We start from the raw sequence: 17,845 nt of genomic DNA on the forward strand, positions 1-17,845 counted from the left end.
GAACCATGGTCAGCTGAAGTGCTTGCTGAGGGTAAAGGGAACATGGAATGGATAGTGGAAGAAGGTTGATAAATATGAACTATGACCACATGATCAGTTACAGAAACGAGGACTGTAATGCTGTTTTGTCCATGTTATACTATTTAAATTGTAAGATATCAAGTTTAAGAATGAATATTACCCAAGGACTTGCACCCTATTCTGGAGAGATTTAATGTGTTTCCAGTTATATGCAGGATAGTCGAGTATTGTTAGGTGAAAGAAAAAAATGTGTGTTTTATTGTTTTTTATATAGAAATTAGTTATGGTTTAAGGTGATATGTATAGCTGCCAAGTTGACAAGAGGTGGACTGTAATAGTCAGGTTCATGTATCAACTTGCCAAGTAGTGGTACCTGTTTATATGGCTGGGCAAGTGCTGGCCTGTCTATTGCAATGAAGATATTTCATAAAATTAGATCATAATCATGTCAGCTGTATCCACAGCTGATTCCATTTGTAATCAGCCAAGGGGAGTGTCTTCTGCAATGAGTGATACTTAATCTAATCACTGGAAGCCTTTTAAGGAGGATTCAGAAGAGGCAGGCCCTTCTTCCTGCTTCGTCTGGCGAGCCTTTCCTGTGGAGTTTGTCCAGACCCTCCATCAGAATCACTGACTTCACAGCCTGCCCTGCAGATTTTGGACTCTGTGTTCCCACGGTCACGTGAGACAGTTTTTAAAATTTTCTATTTGCGAGTGTTTCCTGTTGATTCTGTTTCTCTAGAGAACCCTAACTAAAACACATGTGTTGGTAATTCATTTCTTTTTATTAACAAATAATATTCCATTTTATGAATCTATCACATTTTATTTATCCATTCATAAGTTAATGGTTATGTGGATTGTGTCCATTTTTTGGTTATTGTGAATAATGATGCTATGAACATTCATGTACTAGTTTTGTGTGGACACATGTTTTTAGTTTTCTTGCGTATATCTGGGAGTGGAATTGCTAAGTCACAAAGTTACTCTATGTTTAACTTTTTGAGGAGCTGCCACACTTTTTTCCAAAGCAGCTGCACTACTTTATTTTCCCTCCTCGGCAGTGTGTGAGGTTTCCAATTTCTGTACTTCTACACCAACACTTATTACTATCTGATTATAGCCATTCTAGTGGGTGTGAAGTGGTATCTCACTGAGGTTTTGATTTGCATTTCCCTGATAATTAACACATAACTGTTTTAAGAATGGCAATACAAATGAAACATGCAGGAAGAAACACTATACACGTGTTTAAAAATAATGCTATTCCCCTTAGTAAATCTGCTTTAAACTTACATGTTTTGTTAGTTCATAGATACTGTAGTCAGAAGAAACATCCACACTGGAAAGAAATGTTCTTATATCTCTCCCACAAAATTCACACTGGGCTGATATCTCCTCCTCTTCATCCTTCATAAAGGGGGAAAAATAAAGAAGAACTTACAACAAGGTCAAGAGACTCCGTGAGCAGCAGGAGCCAAGGCTCTGGACAGAATCAGTGTATGTTCAGTGGGACAGCAAGGTGGCAGGGAATGTCAGGCACCCTGGGAACTCCCTGAAATTCCTGGGGAACTTTCAAGGGACTGAGATCCCATACCAGAAGGCACTAAGCCAGCAAAATTTGCATATTCCAGTTAAGGCAACAGCATTTCCTCTCACAGGCTGTGAGGTTCAAAGAGACTGAGGAGGCACTTGGAGGACTTCTGTCTGGTGCAGTTCACCAGGACAGAACTGAATTCATCAGGAGATACGTGGGTCCTTGGAATGGGTCCCCAACATAAGAAGAAAACTGCTCATCTAATGTAAACTTTTTTGATAACAAAGCCCCTAAGGGGAATGTACAGTGTGCAAAATTAGATGCAAGAGACAAAGGATAACCTATATTCAATTTTACACAAATGGCCTCAGATGTCTGAATACCATATACTCTTTCAAGAGGTGTCAGGTAAGAAAAAGCCTTGACATTCCTGTGTAGGCCAGCTTTTACAGTTATCAACTGTCTGAAAGAAATTAGAGTCATCTCAAGGGAGCTTCAGGGTGGGGCTACACATTCTCCTGTCTGTGCTGTGAAGATAATTCAGGAGGGGGAGATGGGGAGAAGCAAAGAAGAGAGACCAAGTTAGGGGCTCAACTGACTCAGTGATGGCTTGACATACTACGGCCGCGCGAATGGCCTGAGTTCATTCATGTCTGTGATAGAAAAGGCTCCTGAGCCCAGAAAAAGGCTGAGATTCTTGTATATCATGAATATCACCAGGACATCTGTATCTGTTATGGCAATCATTATCTGGGACTGGCAAAATATTCACCTACATGGGCTCAGAGGGTGACTGAAGTGGCCAGTGCAGCCAGGGATTCCCCACTTTAGAGTAATATCCAATATCTATAGATCATCAAGACTACCTGATAGGAAGTATTGCATATTACTACAAGCAGAATGCTTGGGAAGTGAAGCCTTACAATACGGAGATGAAAGATCTAGGAAGTTACAAATGATGGATTAGGGCAGAGAGAACACTGTCAGGCCATTTACAACCTGTTCCACACTGGGATTTGGTAATGAATTCCTCAGCCGGTGATCTCTGTATTCCATTAAGGAACAGGGGTGAAGCAAGGTGGAGATGCTTCAAAAGATCATTTGTGGATCTGTACCTGAAGAGGGTATGGCTGGAGATAAGCAAGCCAATTGCCCCTGTCCCTGAGCTAGACCCAGTCTCAGAGGGCCTAAAAGGCATGTCCTAGGAGCAGAAGCCATTTCTGTCCTGGGGCTAGTGCAGGGACAGCTCCCTGGCAGAAAGGCCTTAAGGCCTTTCCTATGTTCAGGCTTATCTCTGGGTGTCAGGGAAAGAGATTGTAACCCCAGCTCCAGAAACTTGCCTGGATATAAGCTTTGTGGCTCAGAAAAGGAGGGTGCTATGTTTGAATAAAGAATTTCAGCCTGAAGAGTCAGCAGGGTGACCATAAAGTCTAGAAACCTGGGCAAATATAAACTGCAAATTTATACCCATTTGTAAAATAAAACTGTAAAATAATATCCATTACATATACATACAACATGTAGCTGCTCATTAGCATTGCATACTTCAATGTGCTGTGAACTCAGCATCAATGCATCAACCACAGCATATCTATCAGTTCCTGCACATGCATCTGTGAATAATTAAGGTCTCTTATTTTCAGTGAATAAACCTGAAATTTTCATGTATCCCTGAGAAAGTAATCAAGGGGGTTCAAATCTGGTGGACATGCAACTCTCTCCAAATGGCCACGTCATCCAATCCACGTTTGGAAATTATTATCCCACCAGGGACGTGAGGGGAGGGTGGGGTGCCACCTGTTGGAATCACTGAGTTGAGCTTTCCATCACCCATCAAGTGCAAGCATTAATCGATCACTGCTAGGGAATGAATCATGTCGCCTGACAAAGACATGGTCAAGTCCCAACCCCAGGTCCTGTGGATGTGAACCATTTGTAAACAGGATCTTTAAAGGTGCTATTAGTTAAGGAGACCAAATTGAATCAGGTTATGCCTTAATCCAGTATTACTGGAGTCCTTATAAGTAAAGAAAATTTGTACACAGTGGGAGAGGTGGCCATGTGATGGAGGCAGAAGTTGGATAATGGATTGCCTTCAAGTCATCACCAGAATGCTAGACTTCAGATCAGAGAAAGCATGATCTTGCCGGAACCTTGATTTTGAACTCCTAGCCTCCAAAACTATAAGACAATAAATTCCAGTTATTTAAGCCAACCAGTCTTTGGTAATTTGTTACAGCAGCTCTGGGAAACTGAGACAGGCACTAAAATGATCAGATAAGACAAATGCTTATCTATGTTTCCACGCTTTTTGGCCACCCTGTTTATATACTAATTCAGGCAAATGAGCTCTTTGATTATTTTTTTAACTAGGTTCACTATTTATTGTGCAAATTCTCATGTGGCTTTTTATGTCATTTATTACAATAATGATAATTTTTAAAGAATATGAATTAAAATCACCTTAAATTTAATATTTAAATTTGAAATCTCTGGTTTGTACGACAGAATGGATGGTGGTCCAATGCTGGGTAAAGTTCTCAGAGAAGGCTCAAATAGTTTTATGAAATCTTCCTTAAACTAAATAAAAAAAAAAAGAGAGAGTGAGAAATTGAAGACTGAACAATCTTTTTACTTTTTTAAGGCACAAGAATAGTGTACTAGTTGATGTGATAAATATTTCTTACCTCCAGCTGACACAAAATATTTAATTTTGACTCTTCTGGATTAATTACCCATTTTCCTGAAGAGAAATTGATAGATTTAGAAGAAAAGTTCACCTTTGTGCTATGCATTCCATTTCTCTATCCTCCTACTCCATTCACACACCTAAAATCTTAAATATTTACCACCTTCTTGCATACAGTCTTCAGGAAGTGTTTTTTTTTTAAAAGGGGTATGGGCACCTTTTAAAGTTGGTTCGTTAATGGTAGTTTGCTTTTGCCAGCAAAAGGGGATGACTCTAAACACCTATTTACCTCTTATCTCAGAAGCTACACTTTTAGGCTCAAGTTTCTTCGACAAAGGGGATATTTCCATCTCTGTAAAAAAAAAAAAAAAAAGAGATGTACTTGTCATCAACTCTGACAAAATAGAAAAGAAGTTTAATATAAAATATATTTCTTAAATAAGTATACCTTTTATATATGTTTGTCTTATCTTTCTTCCAACTTTTTGTCTTTTTCCAAATAACATTTTATCAACAATAAGGACCAAACTTAGGAAACTTACCTCTCTAATTTATCATGTTTTATAATGTTTCTCTGCTCCTTTCTAGTCCTAGAATACTATACAGATACCTATTGTACTTGCTTATAATCATGGCATGCATATCCTTATGTTTTCAGTTTCTTTTGCTATCATGTCTACTTTATGTCCATTATTCTGTATGAGTTTTTTCAGGGAGGAGGATGCTGGGGGGGTTTCAGGTCCAGAAAGTTAATTAAACTACCAGGCTTATTTTCTTTCCTCCCCAGGTTACAGAGCAACAATGGATATGGGGAAGGAGGCTATCAATACATCAGTGACTTTGAGTAAAGGTCTACAAGATATAAGGCAGACAGGATTGGAATGATGAAAAAACAATCAGTGCACCTACAGACTAAGGGAGAGTCAAAGGAAGGGGGCTGCTGAGATGTAAGTGACCCCTTTTCCCAACAGAGCCAGGGACAGCAAAAGCTGTTTCAGGGAAAGAGATGGACTTCAAAAGCTGATCTTCTTGTGGGGAGAGATGGGGAAGGGAGGAAATGTAGAGTATCTGAAAAAAAATAAATACGTTTCCAGTCATTTTACCCATCAGAAATGTCAAAATAGCTGTTTAAAAATGAATGCAGAGTGTGCAAGGGTAGTTCAGTGGTAGGATTCTTGTCTGCTATGCAGGAGACATGGGTTCAATTCCCAGCACTTCAAAAAAAAAAGAAAAAAAATCAACAAATGGTGCTGCAATAATGGGATAGTCACATGGAAAAAGAATGAAATGTGACTCCTACCTTACAGCATACAAAAAAAAGAAAAAGAATGCATAAGCATTTTCATCAAAGCAATATTTGTTTTGGGAAAAGCTCAAAACGAAACAAAACAAAACCAAAACCAACCAACCCCTGAAGTTTATTATATGACACAACAGTATTAAGGAATACTATACAATAAGAATTAGATCAAACTTTCCTAACATGGAGGAAAGATACACTAAAATCAAGGAAGAGATAAAACTGCCATTATTTGCAGGAGTAGACTTTTAACTGACAAATTATTGGGATTTGGCCTAGTTTGCTAGCTGCCAGAATGCAATATACCAGAAACAGAATGGCTTTTAAAAAGGGGAATTTAATGAGTTGCTAGTTTACAGTTCTAAGGCCGAGAAAATGTCCCAATTACAACAAGTCTATAGAAATGTCCAATCAAAGGCATCCAGGGAAAGATACCTTAATTCAAGAAGGCCGATGAAGTTCAGGGTTTCTCTTTCAAGTGAGAAGGCACATGGTGAACACAGTCAGGGCTTCTCTCTCAGCTGCAAGGGCACATGGCGAACACAGCATCATCTGCTAGCTTTCTCTCCCGGCTTCCAGTTTCATGAAGCTTCCCGGGAGGTGTTTTCCTTCTTCCTCTCCAAAGGTCACTGGCTGGTGGACTCTCTGCTTTGTGGTGCTGAAGCATTCTCTGCTCTCTCTGAGTCTCTCATTCTCCAAAATATTTCCTCTTTTATAGGACTCCAATAAACCAATCAAGACCCACCCAAATGGGTGGAGACATGTCGTCCCCTAATCCAGTTTAATAACCATTCTTGACTAAATCACATCATCCAGGAAGATGATCTGATTACAGTTTCAAACATACAGTATTGAATAGAGATTATTCTACCTTTATGAAACGATATTTTGATTAAAACATGGCTTTTCTAGGGGGCATACTTCCTTTCAAACCAGCACAGGATCAGTAAGAAAGTTCAGCAGGAGGTTAAATACAAGATTATTATATAGAAATCAATAGCTTTTTTATGCATCAACAATAATTAATTAGAGAATATAATATAAAAAAAGATTTTGATTGCTACATTAAAATAAATGAATAAGAGCTGCATAAGCCCTATATGAGAAAAAAACTATAAAAGAGGATTCGAAAAAAATGGAGAGGTATACTAGATTTCTGCATAGCAAGACTAAATATTTAAAAAAATGTCAATTATTCTCAAATTAATCTATATAGTCAATATAATCCTGAAGGGATTTTTCAGTGGAATTTGACAAACTGATTCTAAAGTGCTTCTGAAATAGTAAATGCTCAAGAATAACTAGAAATATTTTTAAAAAGAATAAGGAGGGAAATAATTGCTTTATCAAATATTAAATATATTACAAAGCTAAAATAATGAAAACACTGTGGTACTGGTGTAGTAAAATACAAATAATTCAGTTTTAGAATGGGATAAATACAGCATTTCAAAACAGAGGGGAAGGGCTACATGATTATACCAGGAACAACTGATTTTTTACTTAGGTTAGATTGTATGATGTGTGAATAAAACTGTTTAAAAATGAACAGAGAGAGATACAATACTGGAAAAAATGTGAAAAAAAAGATGTACCTATTCACTGTTGGTAGGCAAGTGGAATGGTGCAGCCACCCTGGAGGGCAGCATGGTGGTTCCACAGGAGGCCATATGATCCTGCAAACCTGTTGCTAGGTATATACCTGTAGGAACTGAGTGTGGGGACATGAATGGACATTTGCACACTGGTGTTTATGGTGGCAGTGTTTGCTATTTGCAATGGATGGGGGTAGCTTACGGGAATATCAACTGAGGAAGGGAAGAAGGAATTGTGGTGTATACATACAATGGACTACTGAGTGGCTGCAAGAAGGAATGAAGTTGTGAGGCCTGCAACTAGATGAATGAATCTTGAGAATCGTATGCTGAATGAAATGTCAGAAACAAAAAGACAAACATTAACCTGCCTCACTCATATGGACTAACTATAATATACAAACTTGGAGAATTGAAGTTGAGAGTGTGGGTTATCAGGTTGGGGCCTACTGTGAAAGGTCCTAGAGTGTAAGCTCTTACAGCAGTCATATCTATTCTGGAGTTGTAATTGTTTTTCTAAATTCTGCCATTCTGAGCTATTTGTGTATAATCTGGTGTTCCCTGGGACTTTAGGTATTTATGTGACACCTGAGACTCAGAGTTAGAGGTCTGAAGCTATGAAAATCAGCATTACCCCATATAGTAACTGTTTAAAAAATTGAAAAAGTGATCAGACTTCAAGTAGAGATATGATGACTCTTATCTGGATAGGACTAAGGTAAATCAGAATAGAGGATAAAGGATGATACAGTCCATATTTTAAAACTTTAACTTCTTTGTGAATTTTGGGTAATGCATTACCTAATTTAACTTATATGGTTATTTTATTCAAACACCATATTACATGGAATCTTGAATAGGGAGTGAGATCTTGTTGGTTTGTACAGGTTACTGTGATGCCCTAATACATCCCAAAATAATGTTGGCAGAGAATAAAAAAGTATTTGCAAGGTCCCATTAGGAGACTGGGGAGAAAGGAGGAAATATTAAACTTCCCCATCTGGGAAATTCCTCATATTCTTATAAGCAGTGTGAACAAATAATTCAAAAGGATGAACCCTTGATCTTGGGGCCCACCCTTATGAAATTTATTCCTGCAAAAGAGAAGCTAAGCCTACTTTTAATTATGCCTATGAGTCACCCCCAGAGAACCTCTTTTGTGCTCAGATGTGGCTTCTCTAAGCCAACTTGGCAGATGAATTCAATGTCCTACTTCCTACATGGGACATGACTACCTGGCAACGTGGGACATGACTCCTAGGGATGAATCAGAACCCCGCATCATGGGACTAAGAAAGCTTTCTTGACCAAAGGGGGGTACAGAAAAATGAGACAAAATAAAGCTTCGGTGGTTGATGTTATTCTTATGTATTATATAGATATCCCTTTTTAGTTTATGGCGTATTGGAATGGCTAGTGGAAAATATCTGAAACTGTTGAACTACATTTCAATAGATTTGATTCTTGAAGACAACTGCATAACTATATAGCTTTTAAAATGTGACAGTGTAATTGTGAAAATGGTGTGTCTGATGCTTCCTTTATCCAGGGTATGGAGAAAAGACTTAAAAAAATAATAATAAGGACAAAAATAAACAAATAATGGGGGGGGATTGGGTTAAAAAAAATTGGGTAGATTACAATACCAGTGGTCAATAAGAGGGAGGGGTAAGGAGTATGGGATTTATTGTTGTTTTTTCTTTTGTCTCTTTCTTTCTTTTTCTGAAGTGATGCAAATATTCATCATGATGATGACTATACAACTATGTGATGAGATTGATGATATTGTAAGCCACTGATTATATCTTTGGATAGACTATATGGTGCATGAAGTTATCTCAAGAAATATATATATATATAAAATTGAAAAATTAATAAAAATAAAAAACAGAGGGGAAGGGTTCAACTATTTAATGCATAGTTATTGGGAAAAATGGAAACATTAAGGATGGATATTTTCTCAAGCCATTCACAAAAATAAATTCCATATTGATTAAGAAGCTTAGTGTAAAAAATAAAATCATAGAAGTATTAGAAAAAATATAGGAAAATGTATTTATAATCTTGAGTTAGAGAAAGAATTCTTAAATAAGCCACTAAATGTAAAAACCACAAAAGAAAAAACTTACTTAATCAAAACTTTAGATCACATATTGTACCACAAACAAAGGTAAAAGACAAAAGACAATTTGGAGGAAATATTTGTAATATTAACAAAATTCAAAGTATGATATCATATATAAAGAGGTACCAAAAAAAAAAAAAGACAACCCAAGTGGAAAATGGGCAAAAGAACAAGTGGCATACGTGTTTATTTGCTTAATTTGAAGAAGAGAGGATATTCAAATGGCAAAAAATCATGCTGGTAGCAAAAGACTCAACTTCACTGGTAAACAAGAAATACCAAATAAAATTGTAAGATACAGTATAATTTAGACCTACCAGATTGTCAAACCATTAAAAGAGTGATAAGAAAAAAGAAAGTCTCAGAGGTGATAATTAGTATGCATATGTTTTCACCCAATAAAACCACTTTGTGGCATCTGTTTTGGAGAAACACTCGGATGTGTACATAAAGAGAAGAATGCTTAGGGTTAACACTGCATCAGTAAAAATCTGGGAACAATTTTATTCCCCATCAATTGGGGAATCTTTACATAAACCACTGCACATCCACATTGTACAATATTATGCAACATTTAAAAGAATAAGGAAGACCTGCATTTATTGACCTGGAAAAATGTCCAAGGCATATTGTTATGTAAAAAAGCAGATAGAACAATATATTCAGTGTGATACCATAAACAGCAACAAACAAAAAGGACCAAACTATTGTCTGTAATTCTCTCACTACATATATATATATGGATACAAAAGTTTAGAAAAAGATCTACCTGGGAAGATAAACAACCCATGGTAATAGTGGTGACCTCTGGAATTGGAGATAATGGTGAAAAGAAACTATTATTTTATTTGTGTTTGATTTTCAAAAAATACAATGGTGTTTATGTACTAGTTATACTGTTAAAAACTTGGCAATGAAATAGGCGTGTACTGGGCAATTCTTTGTTCTTCACTTACTGACTTCAATTTCCTTTCTCCAAGTCTCCCTTGAACCCATACCAATCAGGTCTTCACCCTCACAATTACACTAAAATGGGTCCTATCAAGGTCACCAATGATCTCCTCACAATAGATCTAGTTGTCAATTCTCAGTCTTCATCTTCTTTGGCCTCTAGGTAACATCTGATCCTAGCTAATTGTTCCCTTCTCCTTAAGATACTTCTTTCCTTGGCATCTAGGACAATTGATGGGTTATCCTTTCACCTACATGAAGCTTTTATTTCAGTCTCCTTTGTTGTCTCCTCCTCATCTGCCCAGCTTTTCTTTTTTATTTTTTATTATCAAACTCAAACAACATACAAACATGAACATTCTTAATGCCCAACTTCTTAACAAGGGAGTGCCCCAGGGCCCAACCTGTGGGCCCTTGACCCCTTACAACATTTCCTCAGCAGTCGGGAGCCATTAAAATATATGCCAGATTGTGTCACTTCTCTGTTTGAAACCCTTCAGTCCTCATTATCTCTCTGAATTCATTCCTTCGGCGTCTCCTCTCTGATCTCATTCTTTTGGAGTCTTCTCCTTGCTTATTCCACTGCAGCTGCACTGGCCTCCTTTCTGTTCTAGAAGAAGGCACTTGCTGCTTCCTCTGCCTAAAATACTCTGCCTTCAGAGATCTTCATGGCTCACTTTCTCAGGTTTTTACTTGTTCTAGTTTGCAAGCTGTCAGAATGCAATATACCAGAAATGCAATGGCTTTTAAAAGGGGGAATTTAATGAGTTGCTAGTTTACAGTTCTAAGGCTGAGACAATGTCCCAATTAAAACAAGTCTATAGAAATGTCCAATCAAAGGCATCCAGGGAAAGATACCTTGGTTCAAGAAGGCTGATGAAGTTCAGGGTTTCTCTCTCAAGTGGAAGGGCACATGGTAAACACAGTCAGAGTTCCTCTCTCATCTGGAAAGGCCCATGGTGAACATGGTCAGGGTTCTTCTCTCATCTGGAAGGGCACATGGTGAACACGGTGTCATCTGCTAGCTTCTCCTGGCTTCCTGTTCCATGAAGATCCCCAGAAGGCATTTTCCTTCTTCATCTCCAAAGGTAGCTGGCTGGTGGACTCCGCTCTCTCTGAATCTCCCATTCTCCAAAATGTTTCCTCTTTTATAGGACTCCAGTAAACCAATGAAGACCCACCCAGATGGGTGGAGACGTGTCATCACCTAATCCAGTTTAACAACCACTCTTGACTAAATCACATCATCCAGGGAAATGATCTGTTTACAGTTTCAAACATACAGTATTGAATAGGGATTGTTCTACCTTTATGAAATGGGGTTTTGATTAAAACATGACTTTTCTAGGGGGCATACATCCTTTTAAACCAGCACATTACTCAAAGAAGCTTTTCTCAGTGCACCTTTCCCAGAGCACCCTGAATAAATGTGCAGCCCTCCTACTCCTATACTTTCCACCCTTTCCCTGCTTTTTCTCCTAAGCCCTTATAGTCACCTAATGTACTATATTTATTTTTAAATTTATTTTGTATTTTGTTTTTCTCATATATAACTCTTTTGCCCATACTTTAATATAAAATCACTGAGACAGGGATTTTGTCTGTATTGTTCGCTGCTGTTTCCCTAGTAGGGCTTGGTCTATGAAAGATGCTTGGCATATGGTAGATGCTCAATAAGTATTTGAGAAATAAGTGACATCTCATGAAAGTTAAATATAAATGCCAGAAAAGAAAAGTTATTCATGATTATCTCTAACGAATATACTGGGATCAGTAAAATTTTAATTTTTCTATTATATATTTCTTAATGGTTTGACTTTTTAAAAACAGCATGCTGTTTTTTCATTATATTTCTATCATGAAAAAGACAAAGAAATGTATGAAAAATGTAATGGCAGATTATTTCTTGATGTGAACCTAAATGTTCCCATTAACTGAATGCAATGTGCCTGGAAGTTTACATTTTTAATCTCATTTTGATCCTCCTAACAATCCTGTAACAGAAGTTCCATTACCAATAGATCAGGAAACTGAGACAATGAAGTTAAGTAGCACGCCCAACATCACATTATTAGTTTGTTCAGGAGCTGAGATTCAAACCTAGCTTCACTGGACTTCTATACTTATGCTCTTTCCAATATGCCATCCCACCTCCTAGAAAAAGCTAAAAAAATCAAACTACTCACTCAGGTACTTTTGGCCAAACATGTCTTGAAGCCAGCTTTCTTCTGTTTGTACTGATGTTTGAATTCCTGGATATAAATTTTGATAGACAGTCCTGAAATTTAGACAAAATTCTAGTTTTCAGTACAGCTAAATAGTTATTGGCTGGTCTTCTAAATATAGAATGTTTAACAATCAAATAACATATGCACATAGAAGACCTGATTCTGTGTTCTTTGAAATACTCTCTTTCAGATTTTTCTCTTTAGTAGAGTTAGGTCAGGCACATGCATTTGTATCCAATCTGTTTTTTGGAAAGTATTCCTAAATCCCGAGAGTCCTGATACCTTATTATTTTCCTCAGAGAGTAAATTACTACTGCTTTATCTGTGCATGCGTGTGGTTGTTTGTGGTGGTTATTATGGTTACTATTTAAGTATGTGTGCTTAAATATTTACTTGAATTTAAGAAAAATCACACGCTCATTTTTAATAGCTTAAAAAAATCCATACTCTTTTCAAAGAGCTGCAGTTAACTAAGTGTATTGTAATTAAATGATTTATATCCCTTCTACAAGTTGTTAAATTGATTATTTGACACGGCAGGAAGGGAGGAATTTATTGACTTTTATTAGTTAAAATAACTGTTATGCAACAAGTAAACAATAGCTATTGCTTAAGTTACTTTGTCTCTTTCATTTTTTGGAATAATTTGCCAGATCTTCTGAAATGATCAAATAGTAGTTTTTCAAATAATTTAGTCAATTTTAGACTCGTCACCTTTTCACCTTTTTCAGCTCTCTCATGTCTCTTACAACACCTTCCTTTTGGATTCTTTGCTCTGAGGCATATGGCATCAGTGGGTTTTTAATTCTGAAATTACTGTGTTCTGTAAAAGGCAAAGAACTCCTTTGCTGAGGCTACCTGTGCAAGTCTCAGAGGGAGTCCTGTTTAACATCCCAGAGAAACAAGTTAAAGGAGCCAAGAGTAAAGGAACACTGAAAAAAAATTCCTAGACCACATTTAATTTTTTTTCTAATTCAATGGTTAACAGAAATCAATACATTATTCATCTAAGTTCTTTACTTCCTTATACAATTACCAAAGGTCACACAAAGAAATTCTGTGTAAAGGTAGAAAACTGAGTGTAATAACAAAGTCAACATTTATTTAGAACTTAATATGTAGCAGTAGAAACACAGCAGCTGTTTTCCCTGTATGATATCACGTTATCCTCACAAAAATCAGTCAAGGTAAGTATTAGTATTCCCCTTTTACAGATGAGGAAACAGAAGTCCGTGGAGATTTAGGGAACCTCTCAAAGAAAACGTGTGGTAGAGGCAGATTGAACCTGGACCTGTCTGGCCTGAAAAGACAATGTCTCTTTCTACCTTCTGTTGCCTCCCAAAGTCTGTTCCATTTTTAACTACAAAGGAAGAGGGCAATTAAAAGTAGACATTGAGCCAACACTGGTTGCATTTTTATAAGTTTTCAGGACAGAGTTCTTAAAAATCACTCACAACCTTACTAAGTTCACCAAATTCACTAGCAAATGCTTCAAAATATAAAACAAGCACCTCCTTAGGACAACTTATAAGGAAAAATTAAGAATTTGATCTAGGAAAGAGAGGTTCCTATGGGCTTTGAAATCATACAATAAGAATTCCAGGGTAAAGTGACAGCTAAGCACACAATTCTCCTTCCCTTCGTTTCCAAAATCTCACTGAAACAACACACAGCGAACCAAACCAAACTAAACAAAAAGTCTTGGAAAACAAGACAGGTATCATCAGTAATCAGCTATTATTGAAAATGTCCCTAAAAGAAAGAAAATAGATGGTGTCAGGTTGATGGAAAAACAGAATAACCAATACCACAGCTTAAGTCAAGAGAAGCAAGTAAGGTTCTCCTAAAGGGAACTCCTGAGAAGGTCCTGGCTCAGACTCTACCAAATGCAGAGAGGAGGGAGCTGTGGACAATCATCAAAGAAGTTCAAGGACTTAACTTAGAAGAGCTGAGCCTGTCAGTTCTCTTCCGCTTATACTGGGCAGTTGGTTGCAGTTACTTCTGTTTCCCCCAGGAAGCAAAAAAACTGTTAACAGTATGTTAACTCTGGTGAGAACGGTTGGAGGTGGGGAAAAGGTGGGGAGCTAAAATTTTATACCATTGTATACTTATATTTTTTAACCATGTGCATTTATTATCTTTTATTGAAAAGGTGAATTAAAAGGATAAATAAAAGGATGCAAGGGTAGTTCATGGTAGAATTCTTGCCTGCCATGTGGGAGACCTGGGTTCTATTCCAGGTCCATGCATTTCCCCCAAAAAACAAACAAACAGGCAAAAACAAATATTCAACAAATGATGCTGCAATAACAGAGTATGCACATGGAAAAATAATGAAATGTGACCCTGTTATACAGCATACAAAAAAAAAGCATAAATAAAAACACGAACATGGGACAGGACAATGCTTATATTTAAGAATTTAAAAGTTGCTCATAAAGGCAAAGCTTAGGTGAACAGTAATTCATGATTGTGGATTCATGTTCATGTGAGGTTTAAGGAAAGATATATACAGATGTTCCAAAAGTTGTCTGTATGGTATCTTACTATTTAAAGTGCCTGAAGGCTAATAACAGTAACAACAACAAGAAAAAGAAAAACAAAAAAGAGGAAAGACCATGAGGTAGGCAGGGACTTTGTCATTATCTCCTTCACAATATGTAACCCATAGCGTGGAGTTTCAGTAAATTTAGCTTGAATAAAATAAATATCCTGCCTTATTTTACTCTACTTCCTGACATGTTTACCCAGTAGGTAAACAATAACAGCTTTAAGAAATAATAACTGAAAACACATTTTCTTACCTATCTATATCCGTTTCGGATATGTCTTTTCTAAATGTTTGAAATATTTTAGGAAAAGCTGTTGAATGAAACATCAAAAAATTTAGCCATTCCTTCTAAATCAGTGGTTCTCAAATAGGGTGATGTTGCCCACCAGGGGACATTTTGATTGGTGTAAAGGATGGAGGGCACTACTAGCACATCCAAGGGGCAGAGGCCAGGGACGCTGCTAAACATCCTGTAATGCACTGGACAGTCTCAAGACAAAGAACTTTTCAACCCCACACGTCAATAGTGCCGAACTTGAGACACCTACTCTAACTCCTCCGTCTCTCTTAGAAATGTCTGGAGTGCTTTGAGCATGCGATGTCAAATAGAAAAGTGAATTGCGTTTTCTCAGGAGCATGTTTTTAATAGTGCAACGTCGTTAAGACATTACTCCATCACCAGGAGTGACACGTTTTGCAAGTGTGCGTGGGGGGGGGGGGGTGGAGAGAGAGAGAGACAGAGAGACAGAGAGGAGACAGAGAGGAGACAGAGAGACAGAGAGACAGAGAGGAAGAATAGTGAACGACTGCAACAGCCCAGGGAAGATTTTCAGTGCCTTTGACAGACACAGAGACCGAGAGTGATGAAAAGCTCGAACTTCGGATAGACTGCAGTGTGTGCGGAGAGGGTGGTGCACATACTGGGGAACCAGACACCGGTTGGGCCAGGTGCACCATCTTTGCCCTAGGGGTTGGGGCGCCCACAAGGGCGGGGCGCCGGTACATTTTTGGGAGGAGGTGGCCGACTGTGGGCTCTCGCGCCGGGTCGGGCTGTCGCTCCGCGTCAGGCTCTGCGAACCACTAGACTCCTTGCTGAGCGGCGGCGTCGGGCTCAGGCTGGGGCTGCTGACGCTGACGACGCGGGGGATGAATGTCTCCTCTCCGTCTTCTTCGCCGTCACCCTCGGCCATGAGCGTCCACAAGTCCTCATTGTCGGACGTGTCAAGGGCTTCGGCCTCCTGTTTCTCCTCCTCTCCTTTCCCGTTCTCTCCTTTTTCCTCTTCTTCCTGCCCCTCGGCCTCGTTTCCCCTATTCTGAGTCTTCTCCTCCTTCCCCGGCTCTGGGAAGCTGCGCTGAGGGCGCGAGGCGGCCATGGCGGGCAAACAGCCGGGGAGCGGCGGACGCAGCCACGTCGCCCTGCGACCCCGCACGCTGCGCTCTAGGGCGTGCGTTTCCCGAGCGACCGGACGCTGCTTCGCCTTGGCCCCTCCGGGATTTAAAGGTCCCGGACCCCTTTACCACCGTGGGCGGTTGGCGAGCCAAGGGGCGCTGCAGCCGGGGGAGCCGGACTCCAGCCTGCTTCTCTCTAATCCCCTTCTCCCGGGTCTGAGAGCCGCCTGGCAGCTGCCTATCTTCTCAGCTCTTTTGGAGCCTTTTTGGCTTTTTTTTTTACACTTTTACTCACACACTATATAATCCATCCAAAGTCTGTACTTAGTAGCTCTCACTGTAATTACAAAGTTGTGCATTTATCACCACAATCAATTTGAGAACGTTCACATTTCCCAAAAATAAAAATCTCATAATCCTTATATACCCTTAGAATGAACACAGCATTGGTTTAGTACTTTGTTACGGTTTATGAAGGACTATTACAATATTACTGTTAACTATAGTCCGTAGTTTGCATTAGTTGTTTTTTTTTTTTCCATATACCATCCTATTGTTAACACCTTGTACATCTGTTCTAGTTCATGGGAAAACATTCTTATATTTGTACAATTAACCACAGACATTGTCGATAACAGGGATCAACTGTCCGTGTTTTATACTCTAGTTTTCCTTCTAGTGACATACAAAACCCTAAAGTCCCCCTTTCAAACATAATCACACCCATAATTCAGTGCAGTTAATTACACTTACCGTAATGTGCTACCACCACTTTTATCCATTTCTAAACATTCCAATCAACCTTATTGAATATTCTGCCTAAAGTAAGCATCAGCTCCTCATTCTCTACCATAATTCTGTCTCCTGGTAACCTACACTCTAGATTTTAATTCCAAGAGTTTCCTCATTATAATTAGTTCATCTTAGTGAGAACACACATCATTTGTCCTTTTGTGTCCAGCTTATTATACTCAGCATAGTGTTCTCAAGGTGTATCCATGTTGCCACATCTATCAGAACTTCATTTCTTTTTACAGCTGAATAATATTCCATCATTTGTGTTCTATTTTGCTAAAGTTGACAAAATGCAGTATATCAGAAATGGGTTGGCTTTTATAATGGGGATTTATTAACTTACAAGTTTACAATTCTGAGACCATGAAAATATCCAAATCAGGGGATCAACAGGATGATGGCTTCTTCCTGAAGAAAGGCTACTGGTGATCTGGGACTCCATGCTGCACATGGCACAGCTGCTGGTCTCTCCCTTCTCTCCCAGGTTTTACTGCTTCTAGCTTCTGGCTTCAGTGGCTTCCTCTTTGAGCTTCTCATGTCTCTCTGTTTTAGCTTCTGCCTCACTTAACTTCTGTGTGTCCTTTTCTCTCAGTTTCTTATAAAGGACACCAGTAAGAGATTTAGATCTACATAGAGCTAATAACCTAATGAAATAACCTAATCA

The 17,845-nt window shown here is 38.5% G+C and overlaps 1 protein-coding gene across 4 annotated transcripts in view; it reads right to left on the minus strand.

Annotated features, from left to right (window-relative positions):
• ERICH6 (glutamate rich 6) overlaps nucleotides 1-16,416 on the minus strand; it is a 63,731-nt gene extending 47,315 nt beyond the window's left edge. For 3 of the 4 annotated variants that reach the window (XM_077160775.1, XM_077160776.1, XM_077160774.1), the window contains exons 1-7: nucleotides 16,001-16,416; nucleotides 15,251-15,308; nucleotides 12,405-12,496; nucleotides 4,537-4,599; nucleotides 4,246-4,301; nucleotides 4,022-4,138; nucleotides 1,318-1,431 (exon numbers count right to left, since the gene is read on the minus strand). In XM_077160775.1, coding sequence (XP_077016890.1) covers nucleotides 1,318-1,431; nucleotides 4,022-4,138; nucleotides 4,246-4,301; nucleotides 4,537-4,599; nucleotides 12,405-12,496; nucleotides 15,251-15,308; nucleotides 16,001-16,370 — 870 coding nt within the window. In that variant the 5' untranslated portion in view covers nucleotides 16,371-16,416. The remainder of the gene's footprint in view (nucleotides 1-1,317; nucleotides 1,432-4,021; nucleotides 4,139-4,245; nucleotides 4,302-4,536; nucleotides 4,600-12,404; nucleotides 12,497-15,250; nucleotides 15,309-16,000) is intronic. The other variant, XM_077160777.1, reaches the window with a different exon arrangement.
• Nucleotides 16,417-17,845: the final 1,429 nt, after the last annotated feature.

Source organism: Tamandua tetradactyla, chromosome 5, assembly GCF_023851605.1.
Source record: "Tamandua tetradactyla isolate mTamTet1 chromosome 5, mTamTet1.pri, whole genome shotgun sequence".
NCBI classification, from domain to species: Eukaryota; Metazoa; Chordata; class Mammalia; order Pilosa; family Myrmecophagidae; genus Tamandua; species Tamandua tetradactyla.